At 40.5% G+C, this 27,876-nt stretch overlaps 1 protein-coding gene across 2 annotated transcripts; it reads left to right on the top strand.

Annotated features, from left to right (window-relative positions):
- Window positions 1–486: 486 nt before the first annotated feature.
- LOC119648230 (molybdenum cofactor biosynthesis protein 1) lies at window positions 487–27,876 on the top strand. 2 transcript variants are annotated; one of them, XM_038049850.1, is made up of 7 exons: window positions 487–983; window positions 10,493–10,577; window positions 10,692–10,859; window positions 19,261–19,633; window positions 19,696–19,882; window positions 26,166–26,286; window positions 26,983–27,876. In XM_038049850.1, exons 1-7 carry the CDS (start codon window positions 768–770, stop codon window positions 27,666–27,668), a joined length of 1,836 nt encoding a protein of 611 aa, XP_037905778.1. In that variant the 5' UTR covers window positions 487–767; the 3' UTR covers window positions 27,669–27,876. The 2 variants fall into 2 exon arrangements, with proteins under 2 accessions (XP_037905778.1, XP_037905779.1); XM_038049851.1 differs by lacking the exon at window positions 26,983–27,876 and adding an exon at window positions 26,423–26,521.

Here is a 27,876-nt window from a genome sequence, read left to right as displayed (position 1 = left end):
ATATACTTTATGTGCACACTAACTTACCCTCAAGAACTCTGAAGTGGTGTGTTTTTTTATTAGAATTCTCGCTGCACGCTTTTTTGGAAAAGGCTTCTCAACTAATGCTAAGGTAGCAGAACTATCGCATATTGCTCTCGGATAATTATCCGGTACATGGGAACTTTCTACATCTTGATCAATGAAAATTCAGTAGGAGACGTTAGAGCGGTCCAACTCTGAATAAGCTCTTCCGCGAGAATTTTCAGATTTGTAGTTATACTGCGCATATCAACAAATTTCTGAGCTTTTGCTGAATTGAAAGTAGGAACATGTAAGCCACTGTGGGGCTAAGTATAGCTCCCCGTGGCTTTGGTTCCCTGCTCCCACTATCAACGATGGCAAATGACGTAGTTGAACTCTGAGCTCCAAGAAAAAATATCAGTTGAAGCGCAAATATTATTTCTGTTCCACAGCAAGAAAGTTGCTTAGTACAAATTTTAAGCTGAGCAGGTAATGTTCAGTATCAGCAGTTGCTAGTGGCTCGTTTTTAACTTCTTACTAAATCGTTGTGAGTCGGTAGTGAACGATGTTTTGGAACTGACCTTAGTGCTGTTGCAAAATGTGGTGCAAACCTGAGATTGTCTACAGAATCTCGTGACAACTTTTTTTTTTACCAGAACGGGTACATGCGGATTTGTATCTGATAGTGTGTTGAGCTTTTGCACTCGGTATAACCTTGTAGAAAATACATAGGCAATTGATTCGGCTTCCTTGACTCCTCCAAAATGAGGTTAGAACTTGTTCGTCAGGTTTCAGCCTTGCGCTCCGTATTAAGTGCATTAAAGGTATACCAGCCGCGACAGCATTCCACCGATGTGAAACCTTTAGTAGCAGAACCAGTACCGAAACAGGAACCTCGTGAAACGTCAAAACTTGCAACTGCGCTCAAGCCTCGTCTGGAAGTGGTATCACCTGTTGCAGCAACCGTGGAAAAAAGTCGAGTGAGTGCTTATTAAGTTATCAAATGTATGATAAATATTAGGAATCTAAGATGCAAAACGAAAATACCGACCATTTCAATTAGAGACGATGAGGTAGCTTATTTCCGTCCAAGGTGAACGATTAGTTAGCAAATAATTAGTAATTACAAGTGAATAGATACATACGAGTATGTGCACATACTATACTATACATGCCATTGAAGCTTATCTGAATGTAAGATATCCCGCGGTGGCATATGGTATTAGATACATACTTAGTTTGTTAGTTTCTCTATAAGTGGAGATAATTGGCGACCGTACTTGATAAAGGAAATATGGGATCTGATAGTGCGCTAGTCTGTATTTTTCGCATAGTTTGCCATAACTGGGCAATGTTTGTCCTTATATTCTAAGATAAGAATTTGGATTTTGTATATGACATGTATATACGATTGACATTCATAAAAGTATAATGGCAATGAGTTGGATTGGCCTTCGGCACTAGTACTGAATGAATTGAAGTCTATTATCATTAAACTCTGCGGCGATCTCTTATCAGAGAATAACGTTTCATTCAAAATATATTTTTGGCTAATTTATAGCTAGGATAATCATGTATGTAAATAATGTGTTTAGAAAGGGTTCTCGATCCTCTGAAGCTTGAGTAGAAATTCGGATAGAAATTAGCTGTAGTAGTCAAAGTCCGGCGTTTAAAATATTTACAAGTTCCCGGTTTGGAAGTAGCAAATTTTTAAAATCACAAACCTTGTAAAGGTTTTTGTTACTGGGTACAATATTGCCTGCCATTCTTTTGTTTTAGAAATACCACAATTTTGTAATGTCCAGGAATTTAATAGTTTGCTAATCATAGGAAGAATTGAACCTATTTTTTTGCTAATGATAGTACGATTAGGACTAATCTTTCCAGTTACAAGTTTCATATTATTTTAAATGCTAAAGACAGCCAAGTATGTGGGAAAAAGGCAAAGTTGCGAGACTTCTAAAATAACTAGAAAAATCTTGCTGGGAGGCCCCATAAGGGCAAAATAATTACTTATCTAAAGGAAGAAGAGAAAACTGGAGTAGAGAAGATAAAAATTGAACAGCATAGTTTCCACAATATGAACCGTAATTTTTTGTGTACTATTTGTAAAAGTGCGACTCTACCGAAGTTCTTGCCAACAAATGTTTGCTTACCTCTTTACTAGTCAGTTTGTGAAGGTGGCACCCGATGGGTTACTTTTTATTAATTTACTGACTTGTAGGGAATCGAAAGAAAGTCCTGACTTGAGCTAGTTGTGAAAGTAATTAGCGGTCGGTATTAATTGTGTGCATCCCTAACTTATTGAGTTGCTACATATGCAGCGTCTCTATATGTGTCAATATAATATAAAAGGAATTCATCCATTAACTCTTCCTATATGTTTATTACATTTGCAAATTATCTGGGTTTACTTGTATCTTGCTTTACATTTACCTTTTTGAGCTAGAATTGCCTTTGTTGCCTTTTTGTTGGTTTACGTCATATTAACGGTGATGGGAGTTCGACAGGGGCAAGATCGGCCTATTGTAGAAGTTTTCTATATATTACGAAGTGGTTCACTACCTGTAAGTAAGACGAGAAGATAATTTTACGTTACATAGGCAACTATCCGGCTTACTCAGATTGCGGACGCAGATATATTTTGAGGGTAATTTATAATGTAGAATTTGAACCCAATCTGCTTTTAGAAGACGTTTACTGCCCAAGCGCCTGAAATTGCGATATCCCCTGCAATTTTTTGTACTTAACCTTATCGATTTCTTAAACAACAGAGAATTTGATACCGGGTGAAAACACTTACCTCCTTTTTAGAGCTGTTTGGATCTTAATTGGAGAAGTGTAACTTATTTAGGAAGGAGAAATACTTTTCGTTTTTACCTCACCTTTTATGTTGAATAAAAAGTTGAAAAAAAAAATATTAAAGAAAATAGAGAAAGCGCTTCTCATGCCGTTTTCAACCTTTGAACATTAGTTAAAAAAAATCACTAATATCTTAACCTTGATAATTTAAGAAATAATATCAGAAGAGGAGTGCATGTAACTTTGTGGAAAAATGTGTCAACCTTTTCAATAATCATACACAAAGGAAAAGAACATTTTCAATAACAGCGCCCAGTATATCGTGCTGCCGGCGGGCTATAGTGCTACTGATTTGAATCTAACCGTCGTTCAGAAGCGACTAAAACTTCACCAAGGAGGACAACTGAAAGAATATTATAACTAATTTTACCGTTGCAAAAAACATGCCAAGCAGTTTTTTGTTCAAAGTTTTCAATTTTGAATTAAAGTAACATATTTTTGTTTAGGGATGGAGGAGTCCTAAGGCTGCATCCTCTTGATGTCGGACGTGCCCAAAGTAAGTAAGTGGAGAGTAACTTGCTTCCACTCTTTTTGGTCCGCGGACTTCTCTTTTTAGGCTTATCAAACAAGTATCAAAAATTAAAAGGGAACGAAGATGGCTTACAGTTTCGTATCAGGGCAAGGGCAACTCATCACTGCTTAATCGCTCCCAAGGCAGAGGTGAGGCAACGTCTAATGAGTTGCCTCTACGCTGGTGCAAAATCATATGCCACCTTCGTTCCGTTTTAATTTTTAAATTAAAATATTTTTTTCTAAGTGAAAATAAAAATGTAATACTTAGACGGCTTAGGCTTTTGGGGGTTCTCTAATCCCTTCCACAGACGATCTAGTGAATTCTTGTTTGATGATAGGACTGGCTGTTTTAAAGCACATATCCCTCTTGATCCTGGTCGTTTTTTAATACATATTTGATTTCTATGAGCGATACCATCACCGTCAGGTTATGGATAAAATGTGGCTCCATTGGTTGCGGTGAGCGGGTCACTTTATTCGTATGGATGAGGATGATCCAGCCCGGAAAGTCTATAAGGGCAATATCTATGGTAGAAAAAGAAGACGAGGCAGACCCTGCCTGAGATGGAGCGGTGGCGTAGGTCAGGACGCCAGACTGCTTTTAGGGATATCGAATTGGTGGACCTTGGCGTAAAACCTGGATGTCTGGCGTTCCTTATTAAAGCAGGCCTGGACCGGATACCGGTTGTTGCGCCGTTGATGACGATGATGATTTGATTTCTAATATAAGGAAGCTTGCTTTCATTCATAAGTCGCGATAAATGATAAAACTCATGGTGATATTTACACGCACCAACGGTCCAAGTTGGACGAGACAAAAGCTTTAAAAAGAAAGAAATGGTAACCAAAATTAAATTTTGGGTAAAAATAATTTCATCCAAACCACACGGTGTTGTTACGTTACGGTAGTCAGTTTATATTTTTGTAACTAATATGCTCCTTCAAGCTTTATTTTATTTTGTAGTCTCCTATCTTTATTCTTCCCGTTTCACCAGTGCGGTTTGATGTTGTTGATTGGTTGGTTTTCGGTGCTAACGTTGCCACCGTATACTTTATCTTGCCTCATTGATGTGCAGCGCAAGATCTCGCGCCAACCGCTGCCTGCTCGATCTGGATGAAGGCAGTTTGTACGTCTCGGGTGGTTCTTCCCATGATGTTGATATCGTGAGCATAGGCCAGTATTTGGGTGGACTTAAAGAGGATCGTACCTCTTGCATTTACCTCAGCATCACGGATCACTTTCTCCAGGGCCAGGTTAAAGAGGACGTATGATAGGGCATCCCCCTGTCGTAGACCGTTGTTGATGTCGAATGGTCTTCAGAGTGATCCTGTTGTTTTTATCTAGCCTCGCACATTGGTCAGAGTCAGCCTAGTCAGTCTTATTAATTTCGTCGGGATACCGAATTCTCTCATGGCCGTGTATAGTTTTACTTTGACTGCTATCATAAGATGGTGCAACTGATGTGTATATTCCAACAGTTTTTCCATCGCTTGCCGTAGAGAGAAAATCTGATCTGTTGCTGATTTGCCTGGAGTGAAGCCTCTTTGGTATGGGCCAATGATGTTCTGAGCATATGGGGCTATCTGGCCTAGCAAGATAGCGGAGGATATCTTATAGATAGTACTCAGCAACGTGATATCTCTATAATTACTGCACTGCGTGGTATCTCCCTTTTTAAGTATGAGACAGATAATGCCTCTTTGTCAATCGTCAGGCATTAATTCGCTGGCCCACGCTGCCGAAATTTTTGTTTGAAAAAAATGTTAAAAAAAAGGTGGTTGACCTGATTCTAGATTAGTGGACACATGTAAACTATAAAATGCTACGCATACAGTGAATGACATAAATTTATGTGGAGTTTAAAACGGAGGGGATGTAATTTTTTTAACATCATGTACCTGCGTGCTTGACATTGCACGAAAGGTCTCAATTAGTACTTTCTCAAGCAGATCTAAATTTTAACGTAAATTACAGAATGGATGATTAAGGGGTCAAAATGAACACACTTAAAGGGAGACAAGACTCATTTGCAGAAATTACACAAAAATGAACATCTAGGCCTCAAAATATGTCCCATTTCAATGTTTGTTGTATTCAATATTTGATAAAGACATAGTCTTCAAAAAAAATCTTAAAACTCCTTAATTTATGCAAAGAAAGGAAGTTAGTTCGTCCTAATTTGTTTTTAGAAAATGGAACAAGATGTCTATATAAAAAATGTCTCCGTTGTGTTCACCCATTTCGGTCAATAGCATGGCGCAGAATCATTTTGAAAGCCCACTTTTCATGCGTGCTCAATCAAAGCTTCGACTGCTGGCAAAAGGCCATCCTTTCTATTAAAAATTCACTTATTTCATCAATTGTCAATATCGATCAAATTGATGCAACTTTTGTCTTTTTCCTGCTCCTCGATAAAGGCCTGCTGCCTCAATCTTTTTTCACTTCGGGCTATTCTGGCCTCTTTTGGTGCTTTTACGTTACGTTTATCGACTGCCTTTATGCATAGTACATCACAACGGTCCGCATGGTTTCTAGCAGCGAGTGAGATGCCCGTTACCTGCATAATGTTCAATATGGTGGGTTTGGAGGTCCAAGTGGCACTATGTGTTGTAATTCCAACAATATTTTTGTTGTGTCAGACAATTCACTTTGATGGGATGCTGATATTACATGTTGTTTTAGACTGCAGTAAAAGTACACATAAATTTTAAAAACTACAGCTTTGTTAATAATAATGCGATTTGGATTGACGATGTGAAAAGGAGACCTAGATTTTACATAGAGGCGCAATTATATTTTTTTCAGATTTTACGGTTGGGTTGTTTCTGAGAATGAGTTCTCTCTTACTAGGAAAATGCATCAAATATCGTTAGAAATAAAATGATCGTGTTGAGTCGTAAACCTCTGAGAAATGCTAGGGCGTTCACTTAAGTCGGCGCGGCAGAATGGACCCCGGTCCTGTCGAGTAATTGGCAAGGGTTCTTGGTGTATGGACGGCGTCCACACGTACGTAAATTAGTCGGAGCAAATCAAATACGTGTCGTCACGCTAAATATTGGCACCTTCACAGGAAAGACTGGGGAACTTGCAGGAGCCCTTCGGAAATGGCGCACTCTATAAGAAACCCAATGGTGTGGTGCCAGAAGCTAGAACGTGAACGCAGTAAAAATAGTTATAAACTTTTCTATTTTGGTAGCCCACACACTCAATACGGTGTTGGCATTGTAATCTCAGATGGTTTCCGTGACGTCATTAAAGAAGTGATGACCGGCTGATGAAGGTCACCATTATATTAACTGGTCGCACTATCCACTTCTTCACCGCATTAAGTGACAGTGGAATTTGTATCGTGATTTGACATCGGATACCAGTCGCCTCAGCAGTGAATGAGGGGCGAGCGCAATGCTGATCACATGACCTCCTACAGTGCACTACTCTAGTGTACCGTTACGGTCTTGAATGAAGTGTTCTAACACACTTCAAGGCCCTGATCCAATATGGATTGTTGCGCTAACGATTATTATTATTTACGAGTTATCACAATCTCAGCAGATGTCCGATTTTACCTAATACTAGCACTAAGTGTCAAGCATTTAGGCTCAGACGATCCTACCTACTTAAAAACTAAAGGGGCGCTGGTGGTAGTGGCCGGTGGTAGGTCAATAGGAGAATCCGTCGAGTACTCCCCGCAATATCGAGCACGTATGCAGAACGGTGTACTTCTACATGGTTTGAACTAGACTGTGCGAAAGTCCCAGGACATCAAGGGAAGCCGTAAGGGAGTTAGGTACTATACCTGTAGCTGACAACATTATGGGAACTACAACCACCCACTCGAGACGACAAATTTCTTTGGTATTCCGAGCCAGTGGTTCATAGTTAGTCTTACCAACTAACAGTACGGCAGGCTTGTTATGTGAAGTGTGGCGATCAGTCAGAATTTGCTGGTCCCAATATATGCTGTAAGCAAAACCATCAAGTAATGCTTACGGCTCATATTGGTAAACTGGACATGTTCCCGTGATCAGCCCATGCTTGTATGCAAGGTTTTGATGGATAACCTTACATACAGGATTATGCCTGGTGATGTATTGCACCGGTGCCATAACAGTACAGCCAGAAATGAGATGGTCCAACGTCTCTAACGCCGAATCACACTTATTGCACTGGTCGTTTTCCACACGTTCTTTCATGATGAGATTTTTATAAGCTCGGTTAGCGACCATGCCGTCCTGAATGGCAAACATGAACCCCTCCATCTCAGCAAAGAGCTTCCCAGCACACAGCCATCTGTTCGACAAATGCAAATTGACAAATGCATTACCTTCGACTTCCATTCATCGATCCGCTCTTGGTCCAACTTCACCTCCCTTAGAAGATTGAAAGATCGATCCTTCAAGTTAAGTGGAGTCAGTCCACAGACAGCCACATGCAAGGGACTGGTCTGCTCTTTGCTGTAAAAATAAGCGCGCAGCGAGTCGACTTGGCGATGATGTTGTGCCGCCACGTCAACCACATCCCTACCTCGGATGTCACGAGGCAGGTTCATCCGCTCCACAGCGGACTTTGGATGATGCATTGGGAATTTGGACATAGTTGACCGTATCCGCCGCTAGATGTTTTCCAGATCGGTCTTCCTCCACGGCAATATTCCGAATGCATAAGCCAGTGAAGGGATAGCGAATATATTCAACGCCCTTATTTTATTCTTTACCGGGAGATGCGACTTCAGTACCAGCTTTACACGTCGCAGGAATTCGGACAGCAGAGCATCCCTCAGATCGAGCATGGGTTTCTTGCAGAATTCCTAGGTACTTGTAGAAGTCTGTCTCGGCCATAGCTTCGATGTGGAGGTCACCAATACTATGCTATGTTATGCTATTATTAATTTCGGCAGAAGAGAAGAAGAAGAAGAAACTTACGGTTACCAACCATTACAAATGCGGAAGAATCGTGGAAACAAGTTAAAAATACGGTCTATGCAACCCTCGCGGTCATTAAGTCAGGTAAGCGGTTCATCTTGTGAGATACTTGGTGTTGGGATGATGATGTTCGAATGAAGGTCCGTGAAAAGAAACGCCTCCATCATAAGATTATCGACGATAAAACGCAGGCCAACTGGCATATAACCACAAATACCAACCGGGAAGTAAAGAAAGCAATCACCGCGACGAATAGATGGCAAGAATATTCCGAGCAGATTCCAACGGAAGAATGTGTTCATCTTCCATTTCCACAAGCATTGCCGAAATTTGAAGCAATACCACCTGTCAGCGACACTGAAGTCGTGGAAGCAATAAAAAGAATGAAATTGGGGAAAGCAACAGGACTCTGAGCTCTGGGAAGTGAAGAGTTGAGAGCCAGCACTGTGGCTCAGTGAATTCTTCTATCGGGCTACTAAGGAAATTAGAATACCATCTAGCTGACAAGAAAGTATTTCCATTTCAATATAGAAAAGGAAATGCAGTCCAGAAGAATGTTCAAAACAGGCGCTATCACTGTCAATTCAATGATAGTGACCTGGCCAGAATCCATGTTGGCCATGTTGCCCACTATGATTGTGAGTGTTAGCCGACTATAAGAGACAACGAACGGCGTCTTGCGGTAATGGAGACGAAGATGTTGCGTTGGACTAGTGGTATGACACGCCTTAATCACGATTGTGGAAAAATTGCGAGTGGGGCGTCTTCGGTGGTATGGTCGCGTAATTCGCATAACGAGAATTGACTTGTGGCGCGGCAAGATCTGCAGCATTCGAAATTTATTTCGAATGTTGCGGATGCGGACGGGTAGATGGCGCGGAACAAAGAACGCTGGTTTCATACACTGGGCGGTGATTTGGAAGTCTCACGTCTGTATCCAGATCAGGCCTTTGATAGAGCCAAATGGTACAACTGATCACGACGAGCCCAAACAAACAAAGAAAAAGAAGAAGTCCTCTGTCACATGAAATTGGTACTTTTTAGTACTTACTCCCTTAATTTACAATCAATGTCAAATTATATCACCTATTTCATACAGTAGTAATAAATACCTTCCACTTATACTATAAATTTTTTCCAAAAAGAAAATTGACATCTCTTTTCGCTGGAACAGGGTTCCGTCGCCCTACCAGACGCATATGTCTACCGAATTTCATCATAATAGAATATGAATATGAATATGGATAAATCCAGTTTCGTAAGGAAGAGAAAACCGGATCCCGGGTGGAAACAACACGTCCTCCTCCAAATTCTATTGTATGATCTAATTTTGTTAAAGTTTCTCTATTCCAGGCCACCGAGAGAACTGTGAACCTGGGGAATCTCCTTTCTTCTCTCTCCTCCCAATTCAGAAGATCTGTATAAATCACAAGGATTCTGTAAAATCTCTTGTTTTTAATATGAATTGAAAGCTAGTGTTTTATTCATTGTATCTGAGTAGAAGTAAATTTTATAACCTAATTTATTCAAGTTGATAATGGTTCAATATTTTACGCATAAATTACAACAAAACTATATAAGAATGCGCATAGAAAGCCACTCTCTCTTATACCATTTTTAATACAAACAAGCACATATTACTACAACACATGTTCATATCACATACGTATGTATCTTGAATTATTGAAGTCACTAATTAAAATGCTTATTACTTGCAATTAATGTAAAGACCACATTCTGATTTTTTTTGCATAGTAGCGCATTCTTGACTATTGGATAAGTATTAGCAAAATTGTCATAAACGCCTGATATTGCCTCTATTAAAAGATTGTTACTTCAATAAATAGACTATGAATTGCGACAATTTAAGATTCGTTCTGATTAGAAAATGCTAAATGAATAGTTGCAGACGAATTACAGAGGAGCAATGGGTATACAAAAAGCAGAATCATCAAAGCGGCAAATATTTGCTAATGCTATAGTAAACTCGACATGCACAACTAGTCTCTCTTGAAATGCAATATCTGTATGTGCTGATTGGTTATGAAATTGACATTGATTACGTGATATGGAAGATTATTATATGTAGTAATTCGAGTGGAAACAGTATATGAATTAATGGCTAGGGATTTTTTTTATCAAATTGTAGTAAATATTGCTCATTTAAATCTTTCTAACGTATATTTTCCAGGATCAGACCTCAGCTCTACTTGACACTTTTGGAAGAAATCATACATATCTAAGGATATCACTAACAGAAAGGTGTAACCTCCGATGTAAGAAATTCCATGTTTATATCGTTCGTACAAAACGTTATCGTATATGAATAACGTTATATATAAAGTTATAAAAGTTGTCCTACAAAATGTTCATAGAAACTGAATTTTCAGGTACATATTGCATGCCTGCAGAAGGTGTACAATTAACTCAGAAGACTAAATTACTTACAAAAGAAGAAATTTTATATATTGCAAAGCTCTTCGTTCAAGAAGGAGTTCGAAAAATTCGGTTGACGGGCGGAGAACCAACTGTAAGAAAAGATATTGTGGAAATAATAGGTAAAGTATTATCACATGTTTGCTAATTTTAAGTATTTCCTGAAAACAATCAAACTGAGAAATTGTGTTAACGAGTGAGGGGCAGCATCAAGCTTGAAACAATAAGTCTATTATCCTATTTTCACTTGTCGAGATTTATGCTTAAAATTTTGAGATATTGACAGACACCTTTAAGAGAAGGGTTTTTAGGAAAATAATAGAAGGAGGGAAAATAAACCAGGTGCACTTAGGGGTTGTTACCTTTAAGGTCCTCAAGCTGCGAAAACTTCAGATTGCTACGCTGGTGGTTACAATGTGTTCTATTGATTTGCATTTTGTTTATGTTATTTCTTTGTTCAATCATGTGATTGATCTTTATTCGGTGGTTTCTTATGTTGTTTCATTAGAAGTTTATTGCACAATCGTAGTTGATTTAAAGTAAAGAAATCGCTCATAACCCTCCCTCTCCGTTTAGTTTGGTTTCATCATAATGTTATTTAACATTGAGAACAACATGCTTTTCATGGCGGGTACTTTGGTCTCCTAATTAGGTCTATGTTTTCTGTCCATTACTTTTTGCAGATTATTAAAATAGGTTTTGGACCCTATCGAACGACATTCCATTTAGTTCAAAATATAGGAGGTAAATGAAGCTTACTTATGTTTTCATAAGTGAAGATTAACTTATGTGGCATATGACACTGTGCTCACTCGCGAACATTGCACTCGACAAAAGGGTTATGTAAAAAGCTGTACGTCAGTAAATGGCAACTTATCCCCAAGAAGTAGGTGTATACCAGAACAATTAAGTATTGATATTATGATTGTTCTAACACTTCCTGCTTCAGTCTAATCATGCTAACATCCTTATTTCGTATCCCTTTCGACTGCAAAGTTGGTATCTTGGCAAAAGCCTAAACTGAGGCCTAATATTCACTTCATTCATTTCACATTGGTGAGCCTAACAAAAACCATCATATTGCGAGGTGTCGCTAATGCTAAGAATATATCCGGCGCCACTCCTTGATGAAGTGAACCTGGTCTCCTTAAATGACAAGACATTATGACTTTTCCTCTCTTTTACAACTTTTTCGTCCAGACTCCAATATATTCAGCAGTAGCTTCTGCATTGTCATCGCGCGTGACAAAATTAATAACGAAAATATAGAGGGATTCTGATTTCATTTTCTCTTTATTTTACTGATTAAAATCAAATCAAATCAATCAAACACACGTACGGAAGAGGGCTACTATTGCGCGTAAGAAAGGAAACAATACTAAACAATTATGTGCACTGCTCGACTAGTAGACTACCAAGGAGAATACGTCCGCACTGGCCGGCGGTCGGTACAAAAAGAAAGTGAAACCGACGAAAATTCATAATACGATCCTCAAAATAATAACCAAAATACTTCTTACTTAAGATCGTCATCCTTAGTTTCCTTAATAACAACCTCCATCTTTCGAGAAGACGTGTTTCATAAAACGGCAGATGTTAACCAGGTGTCAATGAGCTTTTTTTGACACTGCCAAAATCTCGGAAATATAATTAGCAACGGCATGCCCAGTAAGGAATCTCTGGCCGAAATTGAATCAAGAAAAGGAACATTCCGATGCCACTCTGAAACCTTTTTATCTAACCAAATAGTCCAATAACAACTCATAACTAAAACTACATATTTAATCAAACTATACGGCTCTATGTCTACAAGTAGTAAAACTTCTGTTTAACCGCTGTGTCAATGGGAACTTGAATCACACCATCACAATCCACTTTAACTTCCGAAACTTCCACTTCCTGAAACTTATTCTTTTTTTCATCACTTAAAAAAGCGACCTTTGCTCCACAAAAGTATTGGTCATCAACATCCTTTTAGAAGATATAATAACTGGTCCCATCTTCTCGCATCGAGAATGGAACCAATTAGCCACTGACACAATCTGGGAATACCTTCAAGTTCGGCCTGTCAGTTACGTCGGAAGAGCCCGAAATACACCCGGCTCCCAGTTGAATTGAGAGCAGCTAGTCGTAACATCATTAGTTCAATTTGGACGTATCAGGCCTTGAGATGAATATTGAGATATTTTTGTGCGTGAGCATTTATCAAAACCTAAACCAACATGAAATCCGCTCTCATATCCTAAACAGGCCGGTTGGCCGAATCATTTTCCATTCGATTACCGGCCGTCTAAACAGTCAAAACTGAAATGCCTCCCGTCTACATTCTGCTGCCTGTCAAAACGAACTCTTCATGCGAACTGACAGGTTGAAATGACAGGCTTTAGGGACTAATAAAAAGAGCTCGTGTAAATCACTTTACCGTTTCTTGTTTACTTCCTTGGTAGTAGAATATAAACCAATGGCAAAGAAGCATAAATCGACACGATCTGTTTGCTTTCGTTCATTTCCTGCATCAAAGTTTCGTTGAATAATTCGTAATTGGATTCGAGATACTCACTTACTCTTCAGACAGTTCGATACCAAAAAAAAGCGTTGCCCAAAGTAATCTCATCAAAAAAGTAGCCTGCCACACCGAGGAGATTTCGCCACGGCGTGAGGAAGTTGCTTCCTTTCGCTTTATATATGATCTGATGAAAAAAACTAGACTAAAAACTAGAATATATGATTTCAAGGTTGTGCAGAGTCGTCAAGAGGGATGAGTCGGCCAAGTTGGACTCTCTTAGAAAACCCGACGATACTTTCACGAGCTCCAGACTGGATTCAGTACAGACCCTCCTGGAAGTACACCACCCGGGAGAACGGATGAGAGAAGTGGCAGGGGGAGAGTTGGCGGTTCTTGCAACCCCTTCAACACATAAGTGCTGCAAGGGGAGCTAGAACATTGCGAAAGCGGTTGTTACCCATGAAAAGGTGAGAGCTGCCATACTGTCCTTTGAACATTTCAAAGCACCTGGCATGGATGGCATCTATCCGGCAATGTTAAAGGAGGGTATGGAACATTTAGAGCAACCTCTAAGAAATATTTTTCGAGGTGTCTTACTTTGGGCTACGTGCCTTCCTCTTGGCAAAAGGTTAAGGTAGTCTTCATACCGAAACCTGGGAAAGATGACTATTCTAATCCAAAGAACTTCAGACAGATCAGTTTGACTTCATTCTTGCTGAAAGATTTGGAGAAACTGGTGGAGCGTCACATTCGTGAAAAAGCACTTAGGTCGCACACACTTAATGAAAATCAACATGCTTACCAGCGTGGGTAGTCCTGTGAGTCTGCTCTTCATTCTTTGGTCACAAAGATAGAGGATGCAACTTTGAATGGTGAGTACGCGATGGAGGTGTTCGTGGACATTGAAGGGGCTTTTGACTGTGCGCTTTTTCAAAAAATTTGTGATGCTGCCAGAGAGCATGGTGTTGATGATGCTTTAATTAAGTGGATCCAGGCTATGCTAACGCAGAGATTGCTGCGCGCTGAGGTGGGTGTCAATCGCTATCTGAGTGCAGAAGCAACGAAGGGCTGCCCCCAAGGAGCTTCGCCGCTTCTGTGGAGTATGCTGATCGACTCACTGCTATGCTATGCTATGCTATGCTATACACGCTTAAGCTTATGCTGATGACGTGGCGGTGCTTGCTGTTGATCGGGATCTTGGAACGGTGTGTAGGAATATACAACGTGCCATTGATTTAATAGACAGTTGGTGCCTCAGACATGCTCTTTCCGTTAATCCAAATAAAACCACAATGGTTTTATGCACGAAAAGGAGAAAACTGGAAGGACTTTGCCTCCCTGACGTGAGGGGTACTACCCTTCAACTCTCCGAAGAAGTGAAATATCTGGGAGTCACTCTAGATAAAAAACTTCTTTGGAATAAACATGTAGAGGTAACGATGAAACGAGCTCTCACAGCTTATGGGCTGTGCAGACGGACCTTTGCCTCGACATGGGGACTCAGGCCTCACATGGTAATGTGGATATACGTTGCCATCATTAGGCCGATGTTCGTATATGCATCCGTAGTGTGGTGGGTTAAGGTGAGACAAAAAGGTTTTCACCATAAACTAGACGCACTGCAAAGAACTGTGTGTCTAGGTACCACTGGTGCCTTGAGCACGACATCCGGCGCAGCTCTGAATGCACTACTCAATTTGCAGCCCCTGGATATATTTATTCAAAGCACTGCAATTAGAGCAGCTCATAGACTAATTCGATTAGATCTATGGGCAAACAACGGATGTGGGCGGCACAGAGCATTGGAAGAGTTACTGGGAGGACTGAATCCAGTTCTTACAGTGCCTTCCGATTCTCGTGTCCCCATACGTCTATTTGGTAGAAGATATGAAGTCACCTTGAAGCGTAGGGAGGACTGAGAAGAGCCAGAGGACTGCGTGGCGGGATATACGGAAGTCTTCTACACCGATGGCTCAAAAACAGAAGAGGTTTCTGGAGCTGGAGTCTACCTCTCGAATAAAAAAGAGAAGTGGACTTTTCCTTTGGGATAATATGCAACGGTTTTCCAAGCCGGAATTTATGCGATCCTAAGGGCGGCAAACTGGGTGATTGACGAGCGATTAAAGGGCAGACGCATCGTAATCTGCGGTGACCGCCAAGCTGCATTGAGGGCATTGAGTAGTCCTTTGATCACTTCGAAAATCGTTCAGGAATGCAGAAACCGTTCGAACACTATTTCTAGATTCAATGCGGTGGAACTACTCTGGGTATCTGGTCACTGTGGCGTAGAAGAAAATGAAATCTCGGATGCTTTAGCGAAAGAGGGGTCAGTCTCCCCCATGCCGCGACCGGAACCAGCAATTGGAGTATCAGTAGCATTGGCTAAATCTGTTTTCAAAAACTGGGAACAAACTTCTCACAATGACAGGTGGCAGAACCTAAATGCTGCTCGACACACCAAACTTTTCCTGCCAGAACCGAACATGCGTAGCGCAAAGTTTATTCTGTCGAAAAGCAGGAGGACTTGCAAGTGTATTGTTGGCATTCTGACAGGCCATAATTCACTAACTGGGCATATGTTGAAAATAAGAATTACTGAAGATGATACGTGTCCCTACTGTAATGAGGAAACGGAATCCACGGAGCGTTTCCTATGTGAATGCTCCCGCCTATGGACGCATCAGGCATCAGATTTTTGGTGCCGATGTTCTCCAATTGCGACGGGTAGCATCACATCCACTAATGGAAGTCCTGCGATACGTTAACGAATCCGGAATATTCCGTTAGACGAGGGTGGCGAGTACAAAGGGCTAACACGGCCTGAGTGCTCAGAAGCGTGTGATGCTTCTCCCCCACCATAGACACGCACACACACACACACACACACTACATTTTCACTCAATGTTGTAAACATTTCCACTCTCTCCACGTGAACCAGTCACCACTTCCCGTTTACAAGAGATATATATGTTTTTTGTGAGGAATGGATGTTGACACCTTTATGCCGCCCACAGAAGCTAGGATAGACCTTTTCGAATCTCTTAGCAGGACACTTTCACCAACATGCACCCGAATAAGATTAGCCTTTTTGTCCTACCCCCTCTCCTCCTCTTTCGCATGCTTGTAATATGTCTATGATAGAGCATTTTTCGATTTCTTTTGCTAAATCGATATATATTTTATCAAGCGTCCTAAAGGTTCTTGCTGAATACTCTGCAAACCTCATCAGCATTAGCGACACAATAATCGGTGTCTAGTTTGAATCTGCCTTAGTAAGAATTTGAGCCGGCTGCGGCTGTGGCATCGTTCATAAATTTCGTCATTATATCGGGTACTCGAAAGCGGCTAAAAGTTGGCAATTTTTCTTGCTAAGAACCCAAGACTTCGAGGAATACATTGGAGTGGACCTGCACAATAATAGCTTTGATCCTATGGTGAGAATTTTCGAACGGAACAGTTTTTGTAAATTGAAATAGGCTTTGTTGGCTGCCAACAACCCTGCGCGAAATTCGTCGTCATATCCATTATCGCTTATGATGTTCGACCTTAGGTAGAAGAGATTATCAATGGTTTTAAAGCTGCATTCCCTTATATTTAAAGTCTTTAGTTGATCAATGCTATTTGATGTTGCTTTCTGTCTCATTTTTGGATTTGACGTTTCTACCATGTATTTCGTCTGGTCTTTATTAACGTGCAGGCCAAGATCTGGCGCTTAAATGGAGGCAGTTTGTATATCTCGGGTTGTTCTTCCCATAATGTTGATATCGCATAAATCCATGATTGGTTGGACTTGAAGAAGATGATGACTCTAATATTTACTTACATAAGTATTACGGATCACTTTTGATTACTGTCCTGCGAATTAAGCCACCAATAAAACAGTGTGAGGAACGCACTGGCCCGCGGCGCATTAAATGGTGGCGATGTGGTGAGAAGAAAGAAGAAACGACCTCACTCGTACGAATGCCGACCATTACGAATGTGGAAGAATCGTGAAACCAAATGAAAGAGACGATCCACAAAGCAGCCTCTGCAGCCCTTGGGGTCACCAAGCCGGGTAAGCGGTACATCAACCAAGATACTTGGCTTTAGAATGATGATGTTGAAATGAAGGTCCGTGAAAAGAAACGCCTCTACTACCAATTTCTCGACGATAAAACGCCTGCTAATTGGCAAATTTATAAGAATGGCAACCGGGAAGCAAAGAAAGCAGTCGCTGTCACCCGAGCGAACCATTACAAAAATCTTTACGATAAATTGGACACTCGGGATGGCGAAGAGATCTGTATGGACTTGCTAAAAGCCGTAACGAACGTACACAGGATATCGAACACTTCTGTTGCATTAATGATAAGAACGGTACTTTGCTTGCCAACCGTCGAGCCGCAACGGATAGATGGCGAGAATACTTCGAGCAGATTTCAACTGAAGAATTTGCTCATCCTCCACTTTCACAATCATTGCCGACATTTGGACCAGTTCCACCTGTTAGCGCAAATGAAGTCGAGTAGGCAATAAAACGAATGAAATCGGGGAAAGCCACAAGACCTGACGACATCCCTTCTGAGCTCTGCAAAGCGAAGAGCTGGGACCCAACACTGTGGCTCAGTAAATTCTTTAATCGGGTTATTCAGGAAGGAAGAACACCATCTGACTGGCAAGAAAATACCACTGCTCACATATGGAAAAAGAAAGGTAGTCCAGCAGATTGTTCAAATTACCGTCCGATCCGATTGCTTTCTCATTCCATGAAGATTTTTGAACGCATTCTTCACAACCGTATTCGCGAAATCGTTGAAATAACCGTGAATCAAGCCGGATTTATCAAAAACTGCGGAACTGCTGACGCAATACACGCTGCACGGTTACTCACGGAGAAACACCGTGAGAAGCATCGCCCTCTTTACATTGCCTTTCTGGATCTAGAGAAAGCGTTTGACCGTGTGCCTCACCAACTCATCTGGTATGCTTTACGGCAACACTTAGTACCTGAGGAACTCGTGCGCTGGGTTCAATTGCTCTCCCACGATCCGAAAAGTAAAGTTCGAAGTATGGCGGGTGTGTCAAAACCGCTTCCTGTCTCTGTTGGTGTTCATCAAGGAAGCGCCCTCTCACCACTCCTATTTGTTCTTGTTATGGACACCATCACACGGGATATCCAACGTCCAGCGCCCTATAAACTGCTCTATGCAGATGATGTTTTCCTAGCATCTGATAGCAAACATGATCTCGAGCAATTTGTCCAAATATGGAATGATCGCCTCATGCAAAACGGTCTCAGATTGAACCTAAACCAAACTGAATTTTTGACGACCGATCCCCATGAAACAGGCACAATCACTGTCAGCGGCAGTGATCTGCCCAGAACTGAGCGATTTAAATACCTTGGGTCAACGTTATCAGCCAATGGAGAACTGCGTTATGAATGAATGGATGAAGTGGCGTTCAACAACTGGTGTTCTTTGTGATCGACGTATCAACGAACGTCTCGAATCTAAAATTTACCGCAATGTCGTAGATCCTGTTGCTCTCTATGGTTCTGAGTGTTGGCCGACTATAAAAGACAATGAACGGCGTCTTGTGGTAATGGAGACGAAGATGTTACGTTGGACTAGTGGCGTGATCACATCCGAAATGAGGATATCCGCGATTGTTATTTCAGTTTTAGTTTTTAATGAAAAAATATAACTATACAACTTCGGCAATTTAACAATCAAATCACCAGACCTGCGATCTTTCTAGCGCTTGACTAAGTAAGTGTAACAAAAACTGTATTTTACTTTCGCTAGTGTGTTCTTTGCAAGTCGAAATAATGAATGAAAATAAAATATCTTTTTTGGTTCACAAACTATTTAATAACTCTTGTTTTCGTAAATGTATCCGCAACATTTAGATACTTCACAAATTTATATGGAATTTATAAAACGTAGATAGTATTTTTAATTTCTAAATTGCTGCAGGGTATCTGCTGCAATAAAATTAATGAATATTTTGAAAATATCCGTTGTTACTTTCAGAGAAACTCAAGCAATTACCCAAATTAGAAAGTGTTGGAATTACAACGAACGCAATCATGTTAACGCGTTTACTAGTTCCTATGCAGCGAGCGGGTCTTGATGCACTCAACATTAGTTTGGATACACTAAAGGTGAATAAATATGAACAAATTACTCGGCGGAAAGGATGGGAGCGAGTTATAGCTGGAATCGACTTAGCCATTCAGTTGGGCTATAAGCCCAAAGTTAATTGTGTACTAATGAAAAACTTTAATGATGATGAAATTTGTGATTTTGTGGAATTCACCAAAGACCGAAACGTAGATGTACGTTTCATTGAGTATATGCCCTTCACAGGGAACAAATGGCAGACCGACAAGATGGTAACGTTCAAGTAAGTGTTTTGTGTTCACTAATTGGTATGAAAGTGTAGACAATTATTCTTTTTCTGCCCAGGGAAGCGATGGATGTTATCAAAAACACTTGGCCGGATTTCACCAGTCTTCCAAACGGACCTAATGACACGTCAAAGGCGTACGCAGTCCCAGGGTACAAGGGGCAAGTAGGATTTATCACTTCAATGACTGAACACTTTTGTGGAACGTGCAATCGACTGCGAATTACAGCAGATGGCAATCTAAAGGTACTTAGATTTGATCAACAATTAGTGATAATTTAAGTTTAATATCACGAATAATTTATCACATAAGTATATAGGTGAAAATATAATAAGTTAAATAGTCATTCAACGACAGCTTCCTCAAGGATTGAAGTCAGCGCTCTTCTCTTGTGCTCCAGTAGTCGACTTAAAACTTGACTTGAACTCGACATGATCGACTTGATGGCCAATTAATTTTATGACTAATTCTATATTCGAAACTTTGATCCTAAATATATGGCAGTGAATGTTGTTGTCACGAATATTCCTTTTTTACCGTTGTCAGTTTTTAGGGTTTTATGGAAAACAAAACCTTACTAAAATCGGTTTATCGTCTGCCTGCTTGTCTTTTTTGTCGGGGTGGAAATTTCCCAAGACAGCGGTAATTTTATTACAGCGTGTGAGATTTTTACATACTAAAACGAACCCCTAACGACTGCAAAGTATAACGTCGCGGGGTATACATGACGGTGCTTTTCGTGCCTCCTCTGCCTCTTTAAACCTGCTACTGGCTTTCTCAATGTCTCCTCTAGACTCTGAGATGGTTCTCTTAAGGCGGTCTTTCTATAAACCGCGCTCATCTGTTGAACATTGCATGTGGTATGCAGTTCAGCTGCCCAAAGTATAGAGCTCACCACTTTAGCTATAAGAAGCCTACGGGTGCATCGTGGACTTCCACGCCAGAGCTACACCTGAAATTCATCCTCGCATCTATCATCATTCGATTGATTACTGGCCATGAATTGATGATGTAGCTCCTCATTCCTTATGCCACTTCATGATCAGCACCGCCTTTGTTTTGTCCACCGCGAGTGAAAAACCTGCATCTTTCAGTCACTTGTTTGTAGCAGTGATTGCTTCGGATGAATACAGCTCCATAACTACGAGACATTTAGGAGCAGCTTAATAACTATAGAGATATATGTCGGCTATACGAACCGAGTTGTAGGCTACTTTGTATATCCCTTTATGAGTTGGCCACCGCATGCCCACAAAGCCGCTCGAACTACGAGATCGGTTACACATACATTATTGTTAGGATTTCTATGTGGTTCGCTAATTGCAGCCGATTCTACCTCCGATTCGTAGGTAGAGCAGTTCTTTAGCAACCCTACAGTGATTGATTGCTTCAATCATCTTCATTTTCCCACTATACGCCTTTCTCAGGCTAACGATGGATATCTACTGTCAGTCGTGTAACTTGAACTGGACTTCTAAGTCAGTGCAGATTTTTGCGTCCTTGTACTGTATGCGCCTGTGGTTTTGCTTTCTTCGCTTCAGCTACAGAACAGAATTAGATCCTCCTTTTGGTTTCTCTGGATCCGGTTGATATTTCTCCCCAAGTATTTAAAATCAGGGTCTACTTTGATTTTCTTGAGAATGGCTGCGTAGGATATACTACAAGTGCTTGAAATGATGATCGCTAGTTGCTTTCTTTAAGTTGTGGGACACGCCTTCCTGTTTTTTGGGAATCAGCTAATTTCCTGAATGTTTTTTTTTGCATCTTCCCGTCATTTGCTGCACAGACCCCTAAAGGTTCTCATCATATTTGTTGCTTTTTGCATGTTGTGCTTGTGTTTGATAAATCCCGGCAACTCAACAATTTTGGCTCCAAGCAAAATGACCCTTTTAGGTCAGACTTCTGTTCCACGGCTTTTTCTCCAGAGTGACCTACATTCATGTTTCCGCGTGTAGGACGTTTACGGAGCTCTTTTGGCCCACGTTTCTCTCTTACTGCCTTGGATATTGCAAGAAAACTCATAATCTTTGAGCTTCTCCTGAACGAATCTGGCTCTCCATCCTGGCGAGCTCCAGTGACGTACGTTCGGATGTAGGCGGTGTCGCAACGGCTATCTATAACGCCCATCGTTCTTTCCTGCATCCTTCTGCAATTTTATTATGATTGCTTTAGGGAGCGACGCAATGGATTTAAATACCTTCTTGTTTAAGCTGCTGGTAGTATTAGATGACATGGTGACCAAGCTGTCTGCCAACAAGGCGCTTAAGTCGACCCGCCGGTTTTGGTGTTTCGAGTCTTCCCTCTCTAAGGTTCTAGTCGGCTAAATAGCTCCGGATTTGGAAAGGGAGGCGGGTAGGGTCGGACTGATGACAAACACCATCAAAATCAAGGTCCGTAGTCTGGAAGGAAGGGTGCGGGCATCTCGGGAAGTCTTGGGGTAGTTAAAGCGCAAGGTGTGGTAGACGCGTTGTACCCCACCAAGGGGTAAATGGCAACCATATATATATTCGATATCATAAATATCTTAACCTTCTGCCAAGAACTAAGAGTTTTTTCCTCCTACTATTAACCCGGCATTGTAGGACAATCGGAGCTAGGTCCTAGGCTTGGCTAAGCGTGGTTGCTTGTAACATATTCGATGTTAGGATTCATTCCTTGGCTTTGTGGACCTCTCATAGTAGAAAATCCTAACTCCGTTTACACAAATTTTGTTAAACTGGGCCCACGGTTCTTGTACCAGGAAGATATAAGGGCAGTTCTGCAACTTTGTCAGCTTTGCTCCAACTATGATGGAAGAAACTTTGACATGATGCAAGTAAATTTGTCTAATCTTTGTGTTTTTGGATATAAATGTGGTCTCATATAAGATGAAAAACTGCTGCTAACTCAAGAGTCTACTGGGTCTTGTTTGGGGTTACCAGCTTGAGCATGTCTGATAGCAATTTTGCCGTGGATGGATTCGAAGTCTATTGGATTCTATTGAGAACAGTCGATCCGTTGTAGACGCCCCTCCGTTTCAAGGCCATACCCGTACCCGTATACGTATAGGAAAGTGGTCAAGTATGCTCCGTTCATTTTCCATAGGTCCGCCGTCGTTTTGGTATGGTCTGGGTTACTGAAAATGATGCTTCTTCTGATTTGTTTCCTGGTCTCAAATGTTTCAATATTGTGTATGCGGCACATACCTCATTCTTTTTCATATAATTTGCAAGTTTCAATGTTGTCATTTTTTCGAATTGTCATAATCTCGACGGATTTCGGTTGTTAGCTAACACTAGTACAAAGTGTCAAGCAGTCAGGCTTGGACGACTCTGCTTTGGTCGTGGCGCCGGTGGTAGGCTTTCAATGGGAAAATTTGTCCTGCTCCCCCCGCAACTTGGAGCAGGTTTGCAAATGCGCCAATTCTTTTGATTTTCCAAACTAGTGACTCATAGTTCACTTCCGCTATGGGGCAATGATATTTTGCTCTTATTAGGTGAACTATGTCGTAGTTTTGCCCACGAAATGGTTTGATATCCAATATGCTGGTGGCAGTGCTTTTTAAGACTATGGAAAAAATGACTTATTAAAATTGGTTCACTGTCTGACTGTTTGTCTGTCGCGTGTACTTTCCTTAGAGATGAAACCACACGCATGCAGCGGGTCCACATATGTGCAAAAAAGACGATATATTTTTTATGGCATATAGGGGGGTGTGTGGGGTATCGTTAGCACTTTCCGAACCAGGTCTTAGTTTTGACATTAGTTGAAAAGCTAAGTAGGGATTTGGCGGTTCAGAAAGAGATCACTTAAATTAAGGGGCCATTCTCAGACACTACACAGTCAAAAAAATCATGAATACGCCTAAATGTGGCATTTATGCTTTCGAACACTACTTCCACTACCGTTCTGATATCTGTTCAAATAAAGTTAATAATTGTACCTTAATATATTTGACGTCGGATACCAGTTGACCCGAGCGAGCGTAATGGTGACCACGTTGCCTCCTATAGGGTACTGTAATCCTGTAGTGTACCCTGATCCAATTGGATTGTTGCGCCAACGATTATTATTATTAATATATTTTTCGGGAACCGATTGGAAACTCCCTTAAGATCATTATTACATCAAAAAACCAGAAAACCTTTCTTACCCGAAGCGCCGAGGTTTCGGTTTCCGACTTGTTCCAATTAGGACGTAATCTATCTGAAGTGCAACTATTGGGCCATTCACAGACGTCTGTTTGTGAATAACAGAATGTGGGAAGCATGTTAAGCTTTTCTCCAAATTTTTGCTGTTAACAATTTCGAATAACCGCTGACCATTCTGATTGTTCGTTACGTAGAGACTCTACTTGTCTGCCGTGCCCCTGTGTGTCTCCTCCCGTTCACCTTTTGCGTTAAAATCTAAATTTATGCCGTTCAAGTTCAAGGTCTATTCCTGTTATAAAATTTGTCTTTGGCTGTTTTATCCTTCGTCTTCAGCTGGCGCATGGCAATTAAACGGTAACACATTGAAGAATTTTAGCTTTAAATAGCTTCTCGCTGGTGGGTCTGAAAAGAATAAAATGATGGACTGAAGATAGAGGTGACTTGCTTTATTTCTGTTGATCAGATCATAGATGGGACCTTTTGCGACAGTTGATCGTGTTGCGCAATACGAACTTGAATATGTAATGCCAGAGGATCAGGTTGCGATTCTCAGGGTTTAGATCGAGAGGCGTATCCGAGAAAAAGATTACGATTTGCGATTTCGAGCTTCTCAATTTTAGTTTGGAGGTATCAAGGTATTGTGTATATGCGGTTCTTCAGGCGAAGTACGAAATCCCCGAAATGGACAAGAACTTCTCGGAAGTTCCGAGTCACTTCAAGGATCATATCAATTTAATACCGGATGGAAGATATAGGGAACTACAATCTGGTTATTTCCTATGCTGGAATACTGAAAATTACACAATATCTTCAGTTGTGTTTTTTCGTGGTAGCTTTAATTTGGGATGGTTTTTTGATTCTTTCCTAAGGACTCTATTCGAGAAATCGGGAAAACCAACACGGCCTGACGACATCGCATTTGAGCTCCAGAAAGCGAAAAATAATGACCCGTCCCTATAGCTTAGTGAGTTCTTAAATCGGGTTGTTGAGGAGCGAATAACTCTATCTCATCATCGTGAGAGGCATTTCTGAATTTAGAGAAAGCGATTGACAACACCACAATCCGAAAATTAAAGTTCGAAATGTGGCGGGTATATCGAAGCCGCTTCATGTCTCTATTCGTGTTGATAAAAAATGTGCCTCTCACCATCCCTCTTTGTTCTTGTTATGGACGTTGTCGCACGGCACATCCAACGTTCAGCGCCCTATACACTGATTTTTGCAAATAATGTTTTCATAGCTTCTTATAGCAAAGCTAATCTTCAGGAACTTGATCAAAAATGAAATGATGGTTCCCAGACTAAAGCTAAATAAAAGAGATTTGTCGACGATCAATCTCAATGAAACAGGCATCACCACGTGACCTACCCAGAACTAGGCATTCAAATATCTCGGATCAATGTTATCAACCAATAATATGATGATATAACGCCTTTCCCGTTAGTGCAGCTTGGATGAAGTGGCGTTCTACAACTGTCATTTTGTGTTAAACGCATCAACAGACATTTAAAATCCAAAATTTACCGCAGGGTTGTCCTCTATGGCTCTAAGTGTTAATAACAATAATCATTGGCACATCAATCCAATTAGATCAGCGCCTTGAAGTGTGTTAGAGCAATTCATTCAAAACCGCAACGATGCACTACACTACACTGTATAAGGCAATGTAGTCAGCATTGATTATTACCCTGATTTGACTCAGGTACTCATTCACAGCTAAGTCGACGGGTATCCAACGTCAAGTTCTGAGTGTTGGTCGACTATAAAAGACAATGAACGGCGTTTTGCGGTAATGGGGGTGAAGATGCTGCATTGGATCACGGTCGTAATACGCCATGATCACGTTCGAAATGAAGATATCTACGATCGTTTTTTTGGTTGCACCGATTTTTGAAAAACTGCAAGGGAGGAGCCTTCGATGGCGTGGTTATTAATTCACAATAACGAGAATTCACTTGCCGAGATTTATCTTAACATCAAAGTCGATGGCAACGACTAAAAGGCCAACCGAAACAACGATGGTGTGATACGTGGGATGGTAACTTGAAAGCTTCGCGACTGCATCCAGATTAAGTCTTTGACCAACCAAACAAACAACTTCGCTTTTGAACTGGATAAAGGCTGAAGAAGAAAATATATGTAACTTATCTCTTGTTTACGATACACAGGGTAGAGACTAGAGGTGGGAAGTCAGAAGGTTATTCCTTATAAAGAGGTAGAAGATCTTCGGCAATGGTCTCCTTTTCTGATTTATTGCAAGGAAAGTAATGAAGCTTACCGTTTGAATAATGAGTCCTTCCTTCTTTGACAATTAATATAGTAACTTCCTCTGTCTCTAAATAGACCCTTGGCCGTCTCAGTCGACTAATAAACTGTTATTCAATTTACTTGTTTTTAGGTTTGTCTTTTTGGGAATAAAGAAGTATCTTTACGTGATGCGATTCGAGGTGGCTGTTCTGAGAGCGAACTTATAGAGTTGATATCCAGTGCTGTGAAGCGAAAAAAGAAGCAACATGCAGGTATGCCCAATGATTTTTCTTCTCAATTAAATTAAAGTTTTATGATTTCTTTTGAGGTAAGAGTGAATATAAACAGGATACGAGTACTCTTACTGAGCGTATGATGCATGTGATACTAATTAATTTTTACTTATAGGAATGCTGAATCTATCTCAAATGGAAAACCGCCCGATGATTCTCATCGGAGGCTAGGAAATTTTTCTAGAAAACTAATAACTATTTTATTTGGAATTTCATAAAAAAATCAAAAATGATTCGCGTAAGGTTAGTTGAGTTTGTGTTGAATGAGACTAAATCAGTTTAAGCAGTTTTTTCACTAATTTTTTATGACATATTTCATTGTCTTTGGACGCCAATGTGTAAATGTGGCATCACATGAATCGTATGGGGTTTAAATTAGGAAATGAGGGATCGTATATTACTATTTCGTATTCAATTAAATGAACAAGCTGGTCCAAACTTTAGCCATTTTCTAGCCATATTTCGGAATTTTACGTCAAATTTTGTGTTATTTCTATAAAATTTCGTATAGATCCCACATTTGCTAAGCGAAAAGTTCGCATAAGGTATTGAATCTGTATTCTCTTCTTTGCTTTCAATTCCATTCATTATGCTAACGTTGGTTATCAATATATATATATATAAAACATATAAGGACACTTTCGAATATGTAAATGTGTACTTCATCTTTTTCAGCACCACTACCTCAACGAATTCAACAGCCACTAGTAGACTTTCCAATTTCTGTATTACCTTCATTACTATTCGGATTTAGAACTTCATCTTTAAAAATGCAGCAAACACGGAATTATCATAATTCATCAACTCTAAGAAATAAAGCCTTAACCCATGTAGATTCTCACGGCAAAGCGAAAATGGTGGATGTATCTTCAAAGGGTGTAACTGCGCGTATGGCCCAGGCTCAAGCGACCGTTTACATTGGACCAGTCATAACAAAACTTATTCACGAAAATAATATTGCAAAAGGAGACGTTCTAACCATAGCTCAATTGGCAGGGATAATGGGTGCCAAACGAACAGCCGATATCATCCCCCTTTGTCACAACATACCATTGTCTTCCGTTGATGTCAGAGCGGAACTTGCTAAAAAGGAAGAGTGCGTGGTTATTCTGGCTACAGTTCGCTGCCAAGGAAAGACTGGCGTCGAAATGGAAGCATTGACAGCTGCATCCGTCGCTGCCCTCACCGTTTATGATATGTGCAAAGCTGTTTCACATGATATTATTATTCGAGATGTGATGCTAATAGAGAAATCTGGAGGGAAAACGAAATTCAAGCGGCTGGAAGATGATGGTTTTACATTGAATTATAACAAAGAACCCATGGACCTCAAGGAACCATTTTATCCGCTTCATCATTGAAAGTTTACGTTTCAAGTCACTACTTTACTATAAATAAGAACTGTGGATCAAAAATTATAAGGCAACGTATTTTCAGTATATTGTTAGACATTATATACATATACATATGTTTTTTAAAGGACCTGGCTAGAATTAATCCTATTTTTATATTCATGCTCACGTAGCTATTGATAAATTCACTTGGAAAATAAATACTTTTATATAAAGA

This window comes from Hermetia illucens, chromosome 2 (genome assembly GCF_905115235.1).
Source record: "Hermetia illucens chromosome 2, iHerIll2.2.curated.20191125, whole genome shotgun sequence".
In the NCBI taxonomy this organism is placed as follows: Eukaryota; Metazoa; Arthropoda; class Insecta; order Diptera; family Stratiomyidae; genus Hermetia; species Hermetia illucens.
The sequence above is the reverse complement of the archived record's forward strand: the minus strand, read 5'-3'. Positions and strand labels throughout refer to the sequence as shown.